Source organism: Uloborus diversus, chromosome 8 (genome assembly GCF_026930045.1).
Source record: "Uloborus diversus isolate 005 chromosome 8, Udiv.v.3.1, whole genome shotgun sequence".
Taxonomy (NCBI): Eukaryota; Metazoa; Arthropoda; class Arachnida; order Araneae; family Uloboridae; genus Uloborus; species Uloborus diversus.
The window spans coordinates 100,871,300-100,889,706 of record NC_072738.1 but is presented as its reverse complement, the minus strand read 5'-3'; the positions used below and the strand labels follow the sequence as shown (position 1 = coordinate 100,889,706).

Sequence of the window (18,407 nt, the reverse complement as noted above, 5' to 3'; positions counted from 1 at the left end):
CTCACCCCTCTGTTTTTTTTTTTTCATATTCAGTGCATTTTGTCTCTTCTTATTTAGTTCATAGTTTTCATATATTTTTTTTTGTGTGTAATGACCATTAATGGATTGAATGCATTGTTCACTTTTAGATTGTCTTCTTTTGTTGCTTGTGTGCCTCTTTTGTTTTATTTTCCTCTTGGATTATTCATTGCAACTTTTCGCTTTTTTATTGGGATTCAAGCTTTTCTCCTGAGCATTATTTTCATGAAATTTCCTTCTTTACGCTGGTAAGTTCAATTCATTTAAAAAATTTATAAGTAGTTTCACTCGAATATAAAAAAAACAGTTTTTATATTATTAACCTACTCGTATGCTGTGAAAATTTGGGCAAATGTGGCTAATAACTTGCACTAAAATTATTTTAATAAACTATTACAGTATTTTCAAAGACTCATTCATGAAATGCAAAGGTTGATGTTTTTAATTCTATTATTCTGTTGCCATATATTTTGTTAAATACTTTTTTTCTCTTACTTGCTTGGATGATAATCATCTACATCAGCATTTATCAAATTTCTCTCGTCCAAACCATTTTTTACATATTGCCCCCCCCCCCCCCATATGAATGCAATCCTCCCAGATTAGGATGCCCTGATATAAGGGCCAACTTGCACCCATGGGTGCCCATAAGCAAAATTGTAAGGGGGGGGGGCTCAGTTATTTTAACCATGGTTTAGCAGGATATTTTCCCCATGGAAGCACATTTCAGGACAGATTCGAGTCATTAAAATTTAGCATTTTTAATAACTTATTCATTAATGGCTGAAGAAGAAATATTTTTACATTTTTGCAAAGAAAAAAGTACTAAAAGCAAGGAAGTTCTAATTTCTAAGGGGGGCTCAAGCCCCCCTTGCCCCCCTATATGCGCCCTTGCTTGCACCCATAAACTTAACATATCAATTGAAGCAGTGAGAAGAAAAGGGATGGTGTGCCAAAATTAATAATGTGAAGATAACTATTACAAATGGTAGTTAAACCTCTCTTCTGTCTTGGGGGAAAGTGGTAGTACTAGTAACCCTAGTGGGCGTTGCAATTCAGCATATTTTAGGAAAACATTACAATGAAAGTCAGCCTAACCCCTCAGCTTTAAAGGCGTTTTACTCAAAACTTGAAAATGTCCACTTACATTCCTTTGCTCTAATCTGCACTGCTTCATTTATATTTGTAGCATATGATGTTATGGTATGTTTATTTGTTATCAATGTCCAAAGTCTCAAATTTGAAAATATTACCAAATAAAGAACCATTTTAACAAAGTGTAAATTTTAGAAACATATCCTGTCATGATTAACTTTTTTTTTTCAATAAATATTAATCATTTCTCTCTCATGTATATATATTTTTACATGTCAAGTTTTACAAGAAATCTTTTTAATAAAGAAGCAATTTACATTGCTCATACCATAACCGGTGATTTTCCTGTATATATGGGTCATTCTCAGAAAAAGCAGGAATTTTGCTGCTGATTTTTAAAAAAAATAAAATTTCTAATAAGTTAAATACTAGTTCGGTTCAACTTCAAACTCTCTTCAAATGACGAGACAGTTCTTGAGAAAAAATAGGAGATTTATTTACAACTATGTACAAGAAATATCGTTAACAACTACCAAATAAATCATAAAAACAATTACTATTTACAAAACTTGTAACACTGCCGCCTTCCTAAGGACGGCACGTCCCAGGCAGTACAATCCCCAGAAAGGAAGCCAAACTTATATCACAAATTAACAAATTCACAATTAAATAATAACCAATCAGACACAATAATAAAACACACACACATATATAACACAATAATAAAAAGAAATATTACTAAACATTTAAAGCAAAATTATCTACATAATTTACAAATAATTTACCATGAGAGTTTTACATAATTGCTTATTAACTATGGCCATAGTATGCGGCAAGCCAATCATAGTGCACAACTCTAGGTTTTGCATTAGGTGATTTTTGGAACGTCACTACAACGTTATTCAGTCGATGAAGGACTTTATAAGGTCCATCTCAATGCAACTGCAATTTGAGCGAAAGACCTTTCCGTCAGATGGGATTCCATAACCAAGCCCTGTCACCCTCATTGAATTCATGTCCAGTGGACCTTGTGTCATATCGGGTCTTCATCTTCTCTGCCGCGATGTTGATCCACTCCCGTGCGAAGTTATGAATGTCTTCCAACTGGACCTGGAGATCCAGGCCAAGAAGGTGCATCTGGAGGTCAACCCAAGACGAGATCACAAGGCAGCCAAAACTCGCGTCTGAAGAGCATTTTAGACGGGACATATCCAGTAGTCTCGTGGACAGCACTGCTGTAGGCCAGCAGGAACAAAAGTAGCTTCTTGTTTCAATCCTGCTGATTACTGGAGACCATAAGCGAGATATTATTCAGGATTGTCTGGTTAAATCTCTCCACCATACCGTCTGATTGTGGGTGTAGTGGTGTTGTCCTAGTTTTCTCAATTCTGAGAATTTGACACAGACCCTTAAGCACAGCAGAGATGAAATTCCTCCCTTGATCAGAATGAATCAGCAAAGGTATTCCATATCTTGAGATCCAATGTTAGACTAGAGTCCCTGCTACGGTGGTAGCTTCCTGATCTGGAATGGGGTATGCTTCGGGCCATTTGGTGAAATAGTCAATGTAAAAGGATGTATTTGTTGCCATCAGCAGTTCTTGGAAGAGGACCCAGGATGTCGATCCCGATTCGTTCAGAAGGAGCTCCAACTTTGTACAGATGTAGCTTCCCTCGGCTTCTTTTCTTCGGTCCTTGACAGGTAGCACAGGCGTCACAAGAATGACCTTGCTCCAGAAGAAGCGCTCTCGAACTTTATTCAGGGTTTTCAAGACACCAAAATGTCCTCCAGTTGCACTACTATGTATTTCCTTCAGAACATCTGAATTCCTTCGAGGAAGTAGTAACTGCAACCTAGATGTTTTACCATCGTCAGATTCCCATTTTCGATGTAGTACGCCGTTCCCTAAATGGAGTAAGTTCTATAAAGCCCTGTATCTTTTTGTTGCAGTACTGAACCTCAAGCTTCACATTTTGATCATTCTCCCAAATAATTGGTGTACCCTGATTTGAATTACAGAAATCAAAGGACGCCATAAAATGGACAGCATGATTAGAAAAAATTTAAATCATAACTCTGAAAAGATTTATGTGATATGGTACATTAAGAATTTGGAATTTAATAGTTTTTTTTTTTTTTTTTTTTGATAGCTTATTAAGGAATCAGGTTCTAATTTTTCTTAGCTTGATTTGAATTTTGTGATTGATATTTAAAAGTTATTTATCTTAGTTTTTAAGTCTAAATACAAACCTTACTATTTTGTTTCAGTTTTCTGTTAAGGATTATGTGCTCCATTTTGGGATTCATTGTCTTCACAGAATCTTCAATGAATCATGTTAAGAATACAAAAATTGTGATATCCAATCATGTGACTAATTTTGATCATTTAGCAATAAATATTATCATGCATACTATTGTGGTAAGTTGAGATTTCCGTTGAACTCCTTAATTGATACTTTATTAGTATTTTTTTAGGAAGGGCAGATCTAACTCCTGATTTTAGAAAAGATAATTATTAGAATAGGGCTGCAGAAAGCAGAAGGAGGTTCATAAGTATAATATTCAAACATTAATATGTCAGTAATGTCCGCCCCCCCCCCCTCCCCCCAATCTCTGGGCCTCTCACCTGATAACGTCTTGAAATTGAAGTCCCCAAAATGCAGTTTTGAGCTATCTTTGGTCAATTTAAATGGTAGTCATGGCTCTCTGGATTTGCAGTTAATTTATAGCATCAGTCGGGAACTGGCAGACTGAGGTCCAGGTCTGGACCATGGAAGGTCAAAATCTGTAATGCCAAAAAAGTGTAAATTAGGCAAATAAATTATTTAAATGTATGCAACAATATTTTTAGACACCTCTCTAGTATTTTGGAAGTACAACTGCGTGACTGATTTAAGGTTTTGATGATTAGTGTAGTGTTGAAGGATTTTTTCTGGACTTTGATAAAATTTTTCAGAAGTATCTGGACCCCTACTTAAATTACTTGCGGACCTTTGTTTTATAGTGTGTTGCACTATAAAATTTATGTGTTAAGCTGTGCTGTATTTGTGGGGTATTTGGGCATGCCTTCTGCTTTGTGTTTGTTTTAAAATATCCACCAAAAGCTTTTTTTTTTTAGCTACTCCCGAAATCAGCTTATCTTAAAACTTGAACTAACAAGTTCTGCTGGACAAAAAGCACATGATATTGGAATATTGAATTAGTTCTTGCTATTTTTTTTTCTTTTGTGAAAAATCATGCTTCATTTTACAAACCACTGAAAAATATGTTACTGTATTGAAAACATCCATCACTAGCCACTACTTTTCCCCATCTTGGCAGCATTTGAATCCCACGTCCAAAAAACGACACATCTTATCCAAGAATCAATCCAACTTTTTGCATGGTTCATAAGAATGGAAATACTGCTCACCGAGGCCATGTATCATTGACATGAACAAATGGTAGTCGACAGGGGCAATATCCGGTGAATATGGCAGGTGGGGTTGGACTTCCCATATTTTGTGTTTCTAATTAGGTTTCTACTGATATTGCAACATGTGGTCGAGTGTTGTCGTGCTGCAAACTTACCTTTTCATGTCTCTGCTTGTATGGCAGCCGTTTTTCCTCTAATGCTTGGCTTAATTGCAACAAGTGTCGTTTAGTGTTCTCCCCTGCTGATTTCATTTTGTTTGAGCAGCTCATAAAGAGCTATATCCAGCTCATCCCATTAAATGCAGGTCAGAAGCTTGCAATCATGGATATTTGTTTTTGATGAGGATGTTGATGTATGGTCCGGTTTACCCCACGATTTTCTGTGCTTAGAGTTATCCATAGTGTTATTTTTCATCAACAGTTACAATATGATGTAAAAACCCTTTTCATTTCTGCCATTAAAGTAGTTGTTCACTAAGGCCTCCAAACTCCTCCTAGCTTCTGAAACTGCCTTTTGAGAACTTTAATTCCGAAAAAATTCTGGGGGAGATTCTAGCCCTATTCCTTTCCTTAACGTTATTGATGATGGCCTACGTTTCAGTTTCAGGACTTTAATGCAGAAAAATTGCCTTTGCAGGGTCCCACAAGGGGGGGGGGACTTCCCCCATTGTTTCTTCCTCGTATCCGTCCTTGGCATCAACTGCAGTTTTTTTTTTTTTTTTTTTGGAATGAAAAACTGCAGTATAATTTCTTGCAAATACTCTTCTTTTTGGCACAAAATTTGACGTTTTTCATCTATGATAAATGATGTTTGCTCTTCTGGGAGATAGCATACCCTGAATTTTCAAGCTTGCTTTTAGTTCTTGTATATAGATGCATCACTATCATTAACTCATAATCAGTTCTTGTAACGCCATCTGATGGGAAATAGTTAGAATTTATTCAACTATCCGATACATCTTATTTCCAACAAAATTAATGAATTTAAAAGCTTTATTGTATTTAATGTAATTTAAAATTTTATTTTTATCATATTTTAAAAAATTAAGATTACTTTTGCATATGTAAATAGTTATTGCATGTTTCGTTGTGCAGTAGTTTATTCATCAAAATCAAAGTTTAGTGTAATTTTTTTAGCCTAGTGTTTGGGATCTTCCAGAATATTTGACATGGCTTTTAGGTTATACCGACTTCGGTGCTTCTCAAGGCAGGCAAGTTCTGGTGCAAAATGTAAGAGATTTTTTAAAAAGTAAGTTTTCATTCATTCAACTAATGTATGTATTTATTTATATTTATTTAGGTTTTTTTTTTTTTTTTTTTTTTTTTTTTTTTTTTTTTTTAATATTTTACTGAAAGTTCCAATAGATTTAAAAAACATTATATTGTCTTTGTGGTGATATCCAGTTTGAGCATCTGCTGCAAAAGTGAGCAAAACACATTTTGTTTTGATATCTTTCGGAAAATGACATTGTTGTGTTTCATGTTCGTAAAGAATGTTTCTGGTTCTATTTATCACATTCAAGATACAAATGATTTTACTCTAGAAGATGAATAGGGATTTGCAATATTTGCGTACAAACTTTCAGTGGAGCAAAATAAGTAACTTCTTAGATTGGCAGATTTTGTTATTGAAAATTTGTGTGTGAATGTGAACTGAACTGTGTTAATTTCATACAGTTAACTTAAAGACTTATTTTTTCAGGATTTAACAAGTGATATTGGCTTATTTATAATTACTTTCACAAACAATTCGAAAAATTGTTTAGTTTTTAAAAATATTTTTAAAATGTATAAAAAATAAAGATATTGTTTTGCTTGAGGGGGGGGGGGGGTCTTATTGTGTTCTCTCAATTCTTTTCTTTTGGTATGACTTCTTTTATGAATTGATAAACTCTTTCAGCCAAAAAATATTTTATAATCTGAAAAATGCCATCCAGAAGTTTTACTCACAGCAAACCTCAGCACTTTTGCTAACATTGGATTCATCACCTTGCAGAAAGATTGCAAGAGATTACACACAGTGTGATCTAAAAATAATCGAACTTTTTAGGAATGAAATGAAAAAAGCGTGGTATTTTAAAGTTAATATTTATTCAAAATAGGATCTATTTAACTCAATACAATGTTTTGAATGGTCAACCAATTAATGCATAGGCTTTTTAAATTTAGTTTTGGAAATGTTCTTTAGCTCCTGTGTCACGACTGCTTGAATGGCTGGAACATCAGCGTAAAAAGCTCCTTTCATTGCAGTTCTCAGTTTCGGGAACGGAAAATAGTCACATAGTGGTAGATCGGGCAAATATAAAGGGTGATCGAATACGCAAATCTATTTTCTATTCCTGTAACTGAAAACTGCAATGAATGGAGATTTTTTTACACTGATGTTCTTGCCACTCAGTCAGATGTGACACAAGTGCTCAGGGCTGGATTTAAGGGAGGGCAGACGGGGCTACTACCCCGGGGCCTCCACAGCAAAGGGGCCCCCACAATAAAATTTTTACAAAATATCCTAACTTTCACGGGTCGAAAATTTCGGATATAAACATATGTATCAAAATATTCAGATATATATCAAAGTATCTGATATTTTCGAAAATATGAAGATCTTTTCGAACCCTGATTAGGGGCCTCCACTCCTTCGTTGCCCCGGGGCCTCCACACTTCCAAATCCGGCCCTGCAAGTGCTAATGAACATTCCCAGAACCAAAGTTAAAAAGTCTATGGATAAATTGATTGACTGTTTAAACATTGTATTGAATTAAATGAATCTTATTTTGAATAAATGTTAGCTTTAAAACATTTACCGTGCTTATTTTATTCTATCACCTAAAAATTTGATTATTTTTGGATCACACTGTGTAGAGATATCTGAAAAATATCAAGCCAAAGCCCAGGATTTCATAAAGAAAAAAGAGTAAAAAAATATTTTACTTCCATGGATTATCTCTTTATCTCCAGATGTTATTTTAGTTGGAGGGGATAAGGAGAAAAGTCATGGAAAAATAATGAAGAGCTGGAAATATTTTTAAAGTACGATACTATACTTGCTTTTAAATCTAGAGTTAATCTAAATTATCTTTCTCTCTCTTTCTCTCTCTCTCTCTCTTTGTTTGTTTGTTTGGTGAGAGGGATTTCACCTCTAAAACTTTCTCCTTGGTTTTGGTTTTGGTAAATACTCAATTTTGGAACATATACATTTTGCATTTGCCTTTGTTCTTCTTTGTAAAAAAATGTACATGTACCCAATTGTACCATACAATATTTTTAAAATCCTATTTTGGTAGATATTGTGTATCATTTGTGAATCTAAATATTCTTCATAATATTAATTTGTGGCAGACATACAATAACAATTTGAATGAGGGTAATCATACGATCCAATACTTATTAAAGTTTTATGTTGTTGAACACTTATGGTTTATTTTTTCAAATTATTATTTAACTGTCATTTTTTCTCTAATCTTTTGAGAATGAATTTTTTTTTTTTTTTTTTTTTTTTTCAAGTTCTGAATTTAGTATGTTTTGTAGCCAAAAGCTAATTTACCCTTAGTTTTCTTTCTCTTCATTTAAAAAAAAATTCTGAAATTTTTTTAAAATTACAAAAAAACTATTACTTTTAATAGCTGTATCAAAGTTCCGAACATCAATATTGTTCGAAGCATTGATAGATGATGATGAGGATCCAATGATATACTATATCAATGTACTGGGATGCGATGATTGTGTCATGATGATTATTTTCAAAAAGTAATTTAAGAGTGTATTTGTGTAAGTTGAAGAAATGCATTATCACATCAAAATTTAACTTATCACAAGGACGGATACAAGGGAGGGGCGATGGGCCTTGAAGGGCTCTCTATTGGCAAAATTTTTGACATTGAAGTACGAAAAATGCAATTTCAGACAATCTTTCATACTGCAAAACCTCGGGGAAGAAAGGTTTGGGGACCTCCCCAGAAATGTTTTTGAACTGAAGTCCGAAACATTTTTTATGAACATTTTCAAACCAGGATACATAGTAAAGGGCATGTAAATTCAATCGCCCCTCCCTTGAAAATGTTTTGGATCCGTCCTTGACTTACCATCTACAATATTTTAGCAATTATTACAAATATAAATACAAATACAAAAGTGACGACCAGCAACAGGCTCTGGGCCCAGCTAGACTGGTCCTAGTCAACTTACAATCCCCAGTGAAGATCAATGGCCCTCTTAAAACTATCTACTCCCTTGCTCATTACCACCTCTTCCAGTAAACTGTTCCAAGGTTCCACTACCCTGCTAAAATAATAATTTTTCCTAACATCCATGTTAGCCTGAGATTTAAATAGCTTAAAACAATGATCCCTTGTCCTGTTTTCAGTGCTAAACTTCAGCCCCGTAACATCTTTCATTTTAATAAATTTAAACAACTGAATCATGTACCCTCGGTCTCTTCTTTGCTCAAGACTGTACATTTTCAGCCTTCTAAGTCTGGAATCATAGTCTAAGTGAGAAAGTCCACTTATTAGCCTTGTAGCCTGCCTTTGAACCCTTTCCAATACGTTAATGTCTTTCTTAAGATAAGGAGACCAAAACTGAAACTTATTAATGTCTTCCTGCTTAAATGCTTACATTGATAAATGTTAATTTTAGAATTTCAAGTTAGTTTTGCTGTATATACTATTTTAGAATCTGAAGTTCCAGTCTTGATCTTTCCTGAGGGTGCTACTACAAATGGTAAAAAGGGCTTATTAAAATTCAATACATGGCCGTTTTTACTTGATCAAGCAGTGCAACCAGTAAGTATTGAAATAATTGCTTAAGTATAATTGCAGTATTTTATAAAGTACTTTGTATATGTTATTCGTATAAGTACAGTGAAGCTTTGGTATGTCGAACTTCCCTTGCTAATGTAGCTCAATCAGGAAAAATCATTTTTCCCCCTCAAATAATACGAACAAAAAGAAAGAAACTGTCGCCATTGTATCAAAAAGATTCTGGGATGAAAGGAATCTGATAAATCTCTGACATAAATTTACAAAATGAGTGTTGCTTTATACAAAAGGAAATAAACTTTCCATCAAATACAGATTTTATGAATTTTGTTTCAGTTGATGACGAATTTTAAGTCACAGAGTACCCTAGTAATGAAGATATTTTGTTGTTCATAAGGAAAAATAGCAAAAAGGTTTCTGATGATGAAGAGAAGGAAGAACTTGAGCCAGTGATAGAATTACTTTCTATGTAAGATACAAGAACAGCATACGTATTCATAGAATCCTGTCTGAAAGTTATTGACACCTTGTTTGATGCATTAAGAGTATCCAAGGACTTTTTAATAAAGGAACAAATTTTTGTTCTTTCTAATATTTAGGGGAAATGTGTTCCTTTTTTCTTGCTTAAGACAAAACGCTTAACTTTTATTCATGTCATGGGTGGTCTGTTTTGTTAATTATTTCAGTTATACTTTAAGGACCTTTACTCTGACATGGGCAGGTAAAGGGCAGTAACAGCAAATTTTTCATATTTTTGCCTTTTTGTCATCTATTGTATGCTGGCTTTATTGTACACTAGTGGTACCCTCAAGATTGTGCCCGTAAAATAAAAATTGAAAGGTCTCTTGGTTCACCTGTATATTTAAAAATAATGTATGGTGAATTTTCTCGCCAGTTGGCTTGTACCCATGTTTTTTTTCCACGTTATGATAGTTTTGTATCTCGCCAATTGGCTTGTGCCCATGTTACGGTTCCACGTTATGATAATTTCGTAATTTACTCGTCCATCTTATGATAATTTTGTTCTTAAAATTAGAATAGAAAAAAACCACATCAAATTTTCGAAAAATCGCTTTGAGGTGTACACCCCCATGCTACAAACTAATTCTGTGCCAAATTTCGTGAGAATCGGTCTAGGTGCTACGCGGGTCACAGAGATCTGGACAGAGAGACTTTCAGCTTTATTGTTAGTAAAGAAGTTTGCTTATTTGGTTTTTGCTAAAAAGAAAAAGCGTGAAAAAAACCTCTAATTCCAACATTTCCTTACTGTTAGTATTAAATCAAAAACATGTTTCTTCAAACATCTCTAAAACTCATGTCTGCAGATACGGCCTGTTACCTCCCCACAGCAGTACAATGCTTAAAGTTATTTTATTTCATTGTGAAAAAATATGTATTTTTTATGCTTGGTTAGTAACAGAAAATATGTCTGATAAAAGTGACTTTTGTGTGTTTCAAATACAAAACTCAATTAGTTCTATTTTCTTGCATTTTTGTATATATTTTTTTGTATTAAAAAGAATTTTCAATTGCGAGTTTATGTGCTATTTCTAAATTTTATTGAGGGGAAAAAAACATTAAAAAACATCTTTATCTGTAAAATGCTATTTAAGTGTACTTACAAATTATTTTTCCAGATTGCACTAAGAATAAGTAGACCACAATTATTTCAAGTAGCCCCAGTGAGTATTATGTTGAATATTTGTTATTTGTATAAGTTAATAAAATAAAAATAACAGCAGATTGTTGGTTTTTAAAGGATTTTTTTCCTTACACATAATATTTAATTAAAAGAAAAAATACTTTTCCCCCCTTTCTTTTTCTCTTTTATTTATTTTTAGTAAAAGTATTTCTTGAAATATTTCCAAACAGCAGGTTTATTTTGAAAGTGAGTCTGAGTATGTACAAATAGGAGTAACCAGTTAACCAGTGGCTATGACCATGCATGTTCTAATAGAGCAACCAGATAGCCAATCATATGTGAAGGAGCACTCACTGCTGACGTCATCAAATCAACCACCCGGTTTTTCTATTCAAACATACCCTATAATACAGTAATTGGCATGGAAATTTTTTATTGCTTTTTGAAACTTTGGATGTGCTCCTGTTTTACTTTGAAATCTTTTTTTTTAATATTTAACTTTAAAAAATAACTATAAAAAATAATTCATTGAACACTACTATATTTTTTTTTGAATTGAATATATTTGATTATCACTACTTGATAGTAAGCTATTTTTTAAATTCCTCAATGTTTTTATGGATCTTATTTTAGTCTGTGTTGGGAAGCAGATGGTGGTCGGATATGTTTTGGTTCCTTTTCCTTCCATATACAATATTTACTGTCAAGTGAGTATTAATTGTACTTATTTGTTACATCTAGTATGAATATCTTCTTTACTAAACACAACAATAATTTAAATGTTCTTCCTCTTGTCCAAGGGAAAAAAAGCCTCTAAAACTAAACAAAAAAAAAAAACTTTTTCATTTGTATTGATGACATAATTTCACATTTATGTTGCAACTAAAAGTTTTTTTTTTTTCATTTATTATCTCTTTTTTGGTTACCATCCAAATTAGCCAATGCTATTGAAACGATGAAGGTCAATGTACCACTGGTATTGTTTAGAAATGAAATATGTTAAGACATAAAAATCCCCTTTCCTATCAAGTCCAACAGGCTGAAAAATGAATTGAGGCAGTGAGAAGCAAAGGAGTGTAAGTAGACATTTTCAAATTTCGATTAAAACTCGATTTCTGGTCCTACATAGGCTTCCCTTGAAAAGTTTTCCTATGCTGTATAGATGCACCTAGCAGGGATAGTAGTACCATCTCTTGCACCAAAATAGAGGAGAGGTTCCTCAATTGCAAAGATTAGTTTTTTCTTTTTTCTTTATTTACTAACTTTGAAGCACATGTCTGACAGAAAATGAGCTGGTGAGGGGGCTGAGTTTGAAGTTTTCTTTTGTATTTCATTTTTCTTAAGAATTAAATCTAAAAAAATAATAATCAGATGAATTCTTAATGTATGACTTTTATTGAGAATCATACTTTTTTCTACTTACACTACATACTGCCAGGGTTGTCTTCAGTGGCGTAGCTAGACCCGACTTTCAGGGGGGGGGGGGTTACTTCTTTTTATATATATATATATATATATATATATATATATATATATATATATATAATCGCTTGGAATTTTTTCCTTTTCTTCTTTTTTTTTCTTTCTCTTCTCTCTTCTTTTTCTCTTTTTTTTGAGACTAACGTTTCGGGGGGGGGGGGGGGTTTGTCCCCAACCCCCCCCCTTAGCTACGCCCCTGGTTGTCTTGTTTAGTCCATCCCGGAAAAAACTGTCCTGGACAAAATGCCATTTTGTCCACTTTTTCAGTAAACTGAAAGTTTTTAGTAAAAAAATTTGAAGTTGGAAAATAATAGATAATTATATAGATTCTTCCTATTCAAGTACTATTTTAATCTAAAAATAGCATACATAAATATGTATATAAAAAATTGGTTAAAAAATATTTTAAAGTGAAAATGAAAAAATTAAGATCAGTTGAAGTTTATGTAAATGTGTAAATAAATCAAATGAGTGTTAATAAGTTATAATGCATGTAATAGCTTTTATAGAAACAAACACATCAGCTGTGCATTTTAAGATGTTTGTCTGAGATGAGGAGGTTTTTTGCCCATAATAAATGCATTTATAAAATTAAAAAGTAGAAATAAAAAGTGTTTAAAGGTTGGAGTTTCTCAAAACATTAAAATAATAGTTTTAAAAAAAAAGAAAAACTACTTGATATCAATAAAGGAAATGTTGACATGAAGTGAAATCTGTTTTTGTAATACAAATATGATGATCTGCAACGGGCTCTGAACCCAGCTAGGCTGTTCCTAGTCAATTTATTGGTCCCCAATGAAGATTAATGACCATTTTAAAGCTATCTACCCCCTTTCTCATTATAGCCTCTTTCGGTACACTGTTCTGAGTACCTACAACCCTACAAAAGTAGTAATTTGTATTACATTAACCAGCCCGAAACCCCTTAACGCGCATGCCGCAGATAATGCACAGAGTAGCTTTTTGCTATGTTGTAATAACACTTTTCTCCCCATTTTGCTATTGGGATTTTAATGTTGTTTTGCTGTTCAGCTTGCATTCGAAAATCGCTTTGCTTTATTAGTTTTTTGGCACTGAATTAAATACTGCAATAAAATACATGATTGCTAATACGTGCTGAAATGTTCATTAAATTTTCACAGTAAATAACGAGAAAATAATAAACAATAGAGGATAGGACGAAAAGGAATTATTTTTATAACACTAATTATTTTATTGATTTATTTTTCTTTTATCTCAGTATATCATTTTTTTTCTTTTTATACACTTAAGAAATCAATATTGTTAAATGTAAGATGATCTATCTTTCAAAAGACAACAAAACATTCTTCAAACAATTGACTGATCGACCCAACCTGTGAGCAAGGGAATTGAATGGACAAAAACGCTTTAACTGTGGGAATGATTCATGGGTGCAAGACCTTCCGTCTCAGGACGGATTTCCGCCTTGACAAAATTTCCGAGACACAGGTCGGGACAGAAAGAAATTCAATGACTTTCTTTTAATTTTTAATGAAAAAAGGAAAATTGAGTGTTTGAAAAATATGCTTTAATATTACTGGACCGTTCCATTACCAAAAATGTACATCGACATTCTCCCGGTTTTCCGCCATGTGCTTGTTTTGTTTGCAACGTGCTTTTGGAGGAGTGGCTTTTTGGCTTGCGCCGTTTGACTCTTTTTAGGTATAGCATTGTTATTTCCAACTCACTGCATTGCAGACCAAGGAATTGCTCGCTATTCTCCCTGATTTTTCAAAGCAATCGGCTCTAATTGAAAATTTAGCCTTTTCTCATGCTATTTTCGATCATCCTTTCGTTTTTTTCATTTGTGGTTTTTTTTTTTTTTTTTGCAAACTTTACACGCATAAATGAAAATTATGTACGCTCTTAAAATGTCTTAAGAGTTGAATCTGCATCACCGTTTGAGAGTGATTGCTGACAAGATGAAATATTTTCGCCACAGCAAAGGGCGTCCACATACCAGGTAAAACAGAAACTATCAAGGATTTTGATGATTTTAATGAAAATGGGAATTTTGGAAATAATCGGGGGGGGGGGGGGGGGGTATTTCAAGCTGGTTGGAAACACCGATGGGCAAACCGTTCCTACATTTTTAACAAAGACTTGAGGTATCACTAAATTCTAATGTCATTGAATCGAACACTCGCTAAAATGGAAATAGTGGGGTGGAGAGAGAAAGGAAAGGTGAAAAATAACGGCAGCACGAGTTTGCGAAAAAACGTTGCTCTTGCAAAGAGGGTAATCTATGCACAAATTAACCCACAATACTGAGGTCTTAAAACGTTGATATCTTGGACAATCTAAGGGGGGGGGGTTACTCACGGGTTACAGTATAAAATATCGAAAAACTGAATTGAAAATATTTTTGAAGCTAGGAGTGGTTCGATATTTCTCCACTGCAAACTCTTAAAAATTTAAAAGTCAAAAAGTTTTAGGCTGTCTCTAATGATGTAAAAGTGGGTTTTAAAAAAGAATCGAAGACTAGAGTCTTAAAAACACTAATTTAGGCAATCTTTGGTGAATTTATGAGAGATGGTTTTGGTGTTCTAACATGAAAATGTTTTGTAGCTGATGTATTAAAAACTATTTGAGGCTATACTTAAATGACTTAAGTTAAAGGGCATTTGCGACCCTCTCCCAAAAAGTGTTTATAATTGAAGTCTTAAATCTTTTGTCAAGAGGGCAATGTCAAGAGGGAGGGAGGGGGCTCTCTTTAGGCGAAATTCCGAAACTGGAGTCTTAATAGCGCAACTTTGGACCGTCTTGGGGTTCGGGGTTCTCCTTTCCCAAAAAATATTCAAAGCTGAAGTATTCAGAACTCAGCTTTAGGTAATCTTTGGAGGACTTAAGAAGAGGGAATTCGAAGGTTTTCTTTCAATACGTTTTAGAATTTAAATTCCTAAATCTTCGGTGATGAAAAGGGGAAACCGCAAATTTAAGTAAAATTTAGTGAACTTAGAGGAGAGAGTTCAGGGGGGGGGGGGGTCTCTCTCCCCGAAGTATTGAAATGCTATTTTGGCTATTTTTGAGTGAGTTAAGGGTTAGGGAATTCAGGGGTCTTTCTCGAAACATTTTCGAAATTGAAGTTTTAAAACTTTGGGTTGTCTTTGGCGATGTGTGGAAGGGAGTTGCTCTCTCAATAGAAAAATAAATCTTAAACAAAAACTTACACTGCGTTTAGTAAACACAATGAGAGGGGGGGGGGGGTATTCTGCACCCCCAGCCCGAAATATTTTAGTTTCTGAAATTTTAAGAGCTTTGTTTTGGGTTATCTTTGGATGACTTAAGGGGGAAGAGTGTAGGAAGATTTTTTAAAAAAGTTTCCAAAATTAAAGTATTAAAATTTTTAGGCTATCATAAGTCATGTTTATAGGTAAGAGGGGTACTATTCCTACAAAACAATTTAGAAACTGAAGCCTTAAAAATTGAAATTTTGGACATTTGTGGTGAACTCAGAGGAAGGGGTTCGGGAGTTCCGAAAATTCTTTGATGCTGAAATATTTAAAGCGCCACTTTAGGCTATATTTGAGTGCCTTAAGAGGGATGTGATTCAGGAACCCTGCCTGGAGTTAGGATTCATTTCCCTTTTTTCTTTTTTTAATTAATGAATGTTGGAAAGGGTACCTTGTTTAAAAAATATATCTACTTCACTGAAGCGATTTTTTATTGCTAATTTCACCACCTACTATCTTATAAAAGAATTCTTTTTCAAATGAAGACTGTGGGGGAATGGTGACAGCTCATTATCATTAGTCGGCCTTACCCTTCCCCCACCTTTCCTTCTTTTCTAGTTTGTTGGCGCTACCTTGGGTAGACTTTTGAATCAGAACTGATTTATGTTGCAAAAGTGAAAATCTTATGTCCTAAGCAATTTTATTGCTACAACAAAAATGTTTAGGATCAGTGGCGGATGGGGCAACATGAACCGGCCCTGGCATTTACAGGCCAGCCGGCCCCCTTAAGACTTGCTCCTTGAAAAGGAGACGCTCCCACCGTCCTTAAGTTTCTTTTTTTTTTTTTTCAGATATAAAAGATAGAGCGGATACATCTTCTAGTTTTAGTAGGGAGTCACCATTAGAATTTGAGCATTCAAATTAGGAGAACTGCGTTTACGAATGTGGAGAAAAAGAATCAATAATACGAACACCTGCATAGTAAAAATTAATGTCCTTGCTGTTGATGGGGGGGGGATTCGGGGGCACTCCCCCGGAAAATTTTCAAAATTATAGCTTCAAAAACGCATTGTTAGACTTTTTAAATGATCTTGGGCGATGTTTGCGGGAGGGGTATTTGGAGAATTCCCCCAAAACTTTTTCAAAATCAGAGCTCTAAAACGTATGCGTAAGCATTGTTTTGAAACACTAGGGGGAAGAAGGCTGTTCAGGAATTCTTTCTGGGCAAAATTTCTCAATTGAAGTTCCCAAAGCGCCAATTTAGGTGACAATTGACGATGTTTGGGTGGAGGGCTATGTTTTTTGAAATTGAAGTTCTTCAAAAAGTTTGTTACCTATAAATTGCCCCCCCCCCCTCTGAAAGTCAGTATCTGAAGGTCTTATGTGCAATAACGATTGATGAGGAACTTTTCACACGATATCGCGTGAAAAGAGAATGTATAATTTTGATGAACGTCTTTAAACTATCTTTGACAATGTTAATGAGAGCAAAGATCCGGTGTCCCCCCTCCCCTCCAGGAATTTTTTTCAATTAGTTGTCTTAAAAATGCATTCTAAGTGATCTTAGATAATGTTTGGGAGAGAAGAGGCTCGAAGGTGCTCTCCAGGATTTTTTTCGTAATTGAAATCTAAAGAAAGGGATTGTAGGTCTTCTTTGATAACGTAAAGCGGACCGACAATTCTGGGAAACTGAAGTTTAAAAACGTTATTTCATCGACTTTCAATGACGTGAGGGGGAGGAAATTTTGGGACATATTTTGGAATTGAATCCCATAAAACGAAATTTGAGAGGACCTTTAGTGATGCTGGCAAGCGTGTTGGGAACAAAAATTTTTCTAAGTTAGCTTTTAAAACGCAGTTTTTGTCGATCTTCGGTAATGTTAGTGGGTGAAGCTGTTCGATCATTCGGTAATTTTTCGAAATTTGAATTCTAAAACGCAGTCGTAGATGATATTCGCTGATGTTACCAAGAGTTCAGGGGCTCTTCTCAGAAATCTTTTCGGGATTGAAGCCCTAAAAAAGAAATTTCACACCACCTTTGGTGATACAAGAGGGAGGAGAGATTCGATGACCTCTGAAAAATTTCTTAATTGTAGTCCTAAAAACGAAATTTTAAATGTTCCTTAAAGATGGGGTGGAGGCACTTCTGCAGGATTTGGGTGATCACTCTCCTGGAAGCTTTTCGAATTTGAAGTCCTAAATACGAATTGTAGGCCATCTTTGATAACGATAGGCGATATAAGATGGGACTGGGTTCCGATTTAGAAACTTCCCCTGCACTCTTTCAAAATAAAAGTTTTAAACACGTTTCTAATCTACCTTGGAGGTGTAAAATGAAGGGTAAGGCTAGAGGATGTCTCTCCCTTCCGCATACTTTGCTAAGTCCCTATCTTTTTATTAAATTATTGATACAAATGTTATGGAAAAACCTCCCCCCAGTATATTTTTTCCGAGATCATTTTAGTTCTTTGGTTTTATTCATAGTGAAATTTTCAATTTCCAACTTGATGTTTGAAGTTGTTTGAAAATAAAGAGTTTGAGTTTCGTTAAAATATTTTTTAACATTTTGGACTGATGTGGTACTTTTCAGGGACACCAGATCTTCTTCCAACTTTATTTTACTTTAAATATCCTCCAGCTAGAATATCTTACACTTAGTATTCATTACATTACAATGTTTTAAATCTCCCTTACTGCATTTTAACTTTTTTTCTATTTAAAACATGCTTCGGCGGCCCCTATGAAACCGCCATTATTATCTAGCTATTCATTCATTGTATTAAATTAAAATTTGTCATAGGTTTTTAC

General features: G+C 34.2%; 1 protein-coding gene across 2 annotated transcripts in view; it reads left to right on the top strand.

Moving 5' to 3' along the window:
* The window catches only part of LOC129227691 (lipid droplet-regulating VLDL assembly factor AUP1 homolog), a 46,544-nt gene that overhangs the window by 18,136 nt on the left and 10,001 nt on the right, over positions 1-18,407 (top strand). For both annotated transcript variants that reach the window (XM_054862285.1, XM_054862284.1), the window contains exons 2-7: positions 129-266; positions 3,382-3,532; positions 5,665-5,776; positions 9,199-9,308; positions 10,922-10,966; positions 11,560-11,633. In XM_054862285.1, coding sequence (XP_054718260.1) covers positions 244-266; positions 3,382-3,532; positions 5,665-5,776; positions 9,199-9,308; positions 10,922-10,966; positions 11,560-11,633 — 515 coding nt within the window. In that variant the 5' untranslated portion in view covers positions 129-243. The remainder of the gene's footprint in view (positions 1-128; positions 267-3,381; positions 3,533-5,664; positions 5,777-9,198; positions 9,309-10,921; positions 10,967-11,559; positions 11,634-18,407) is intronic.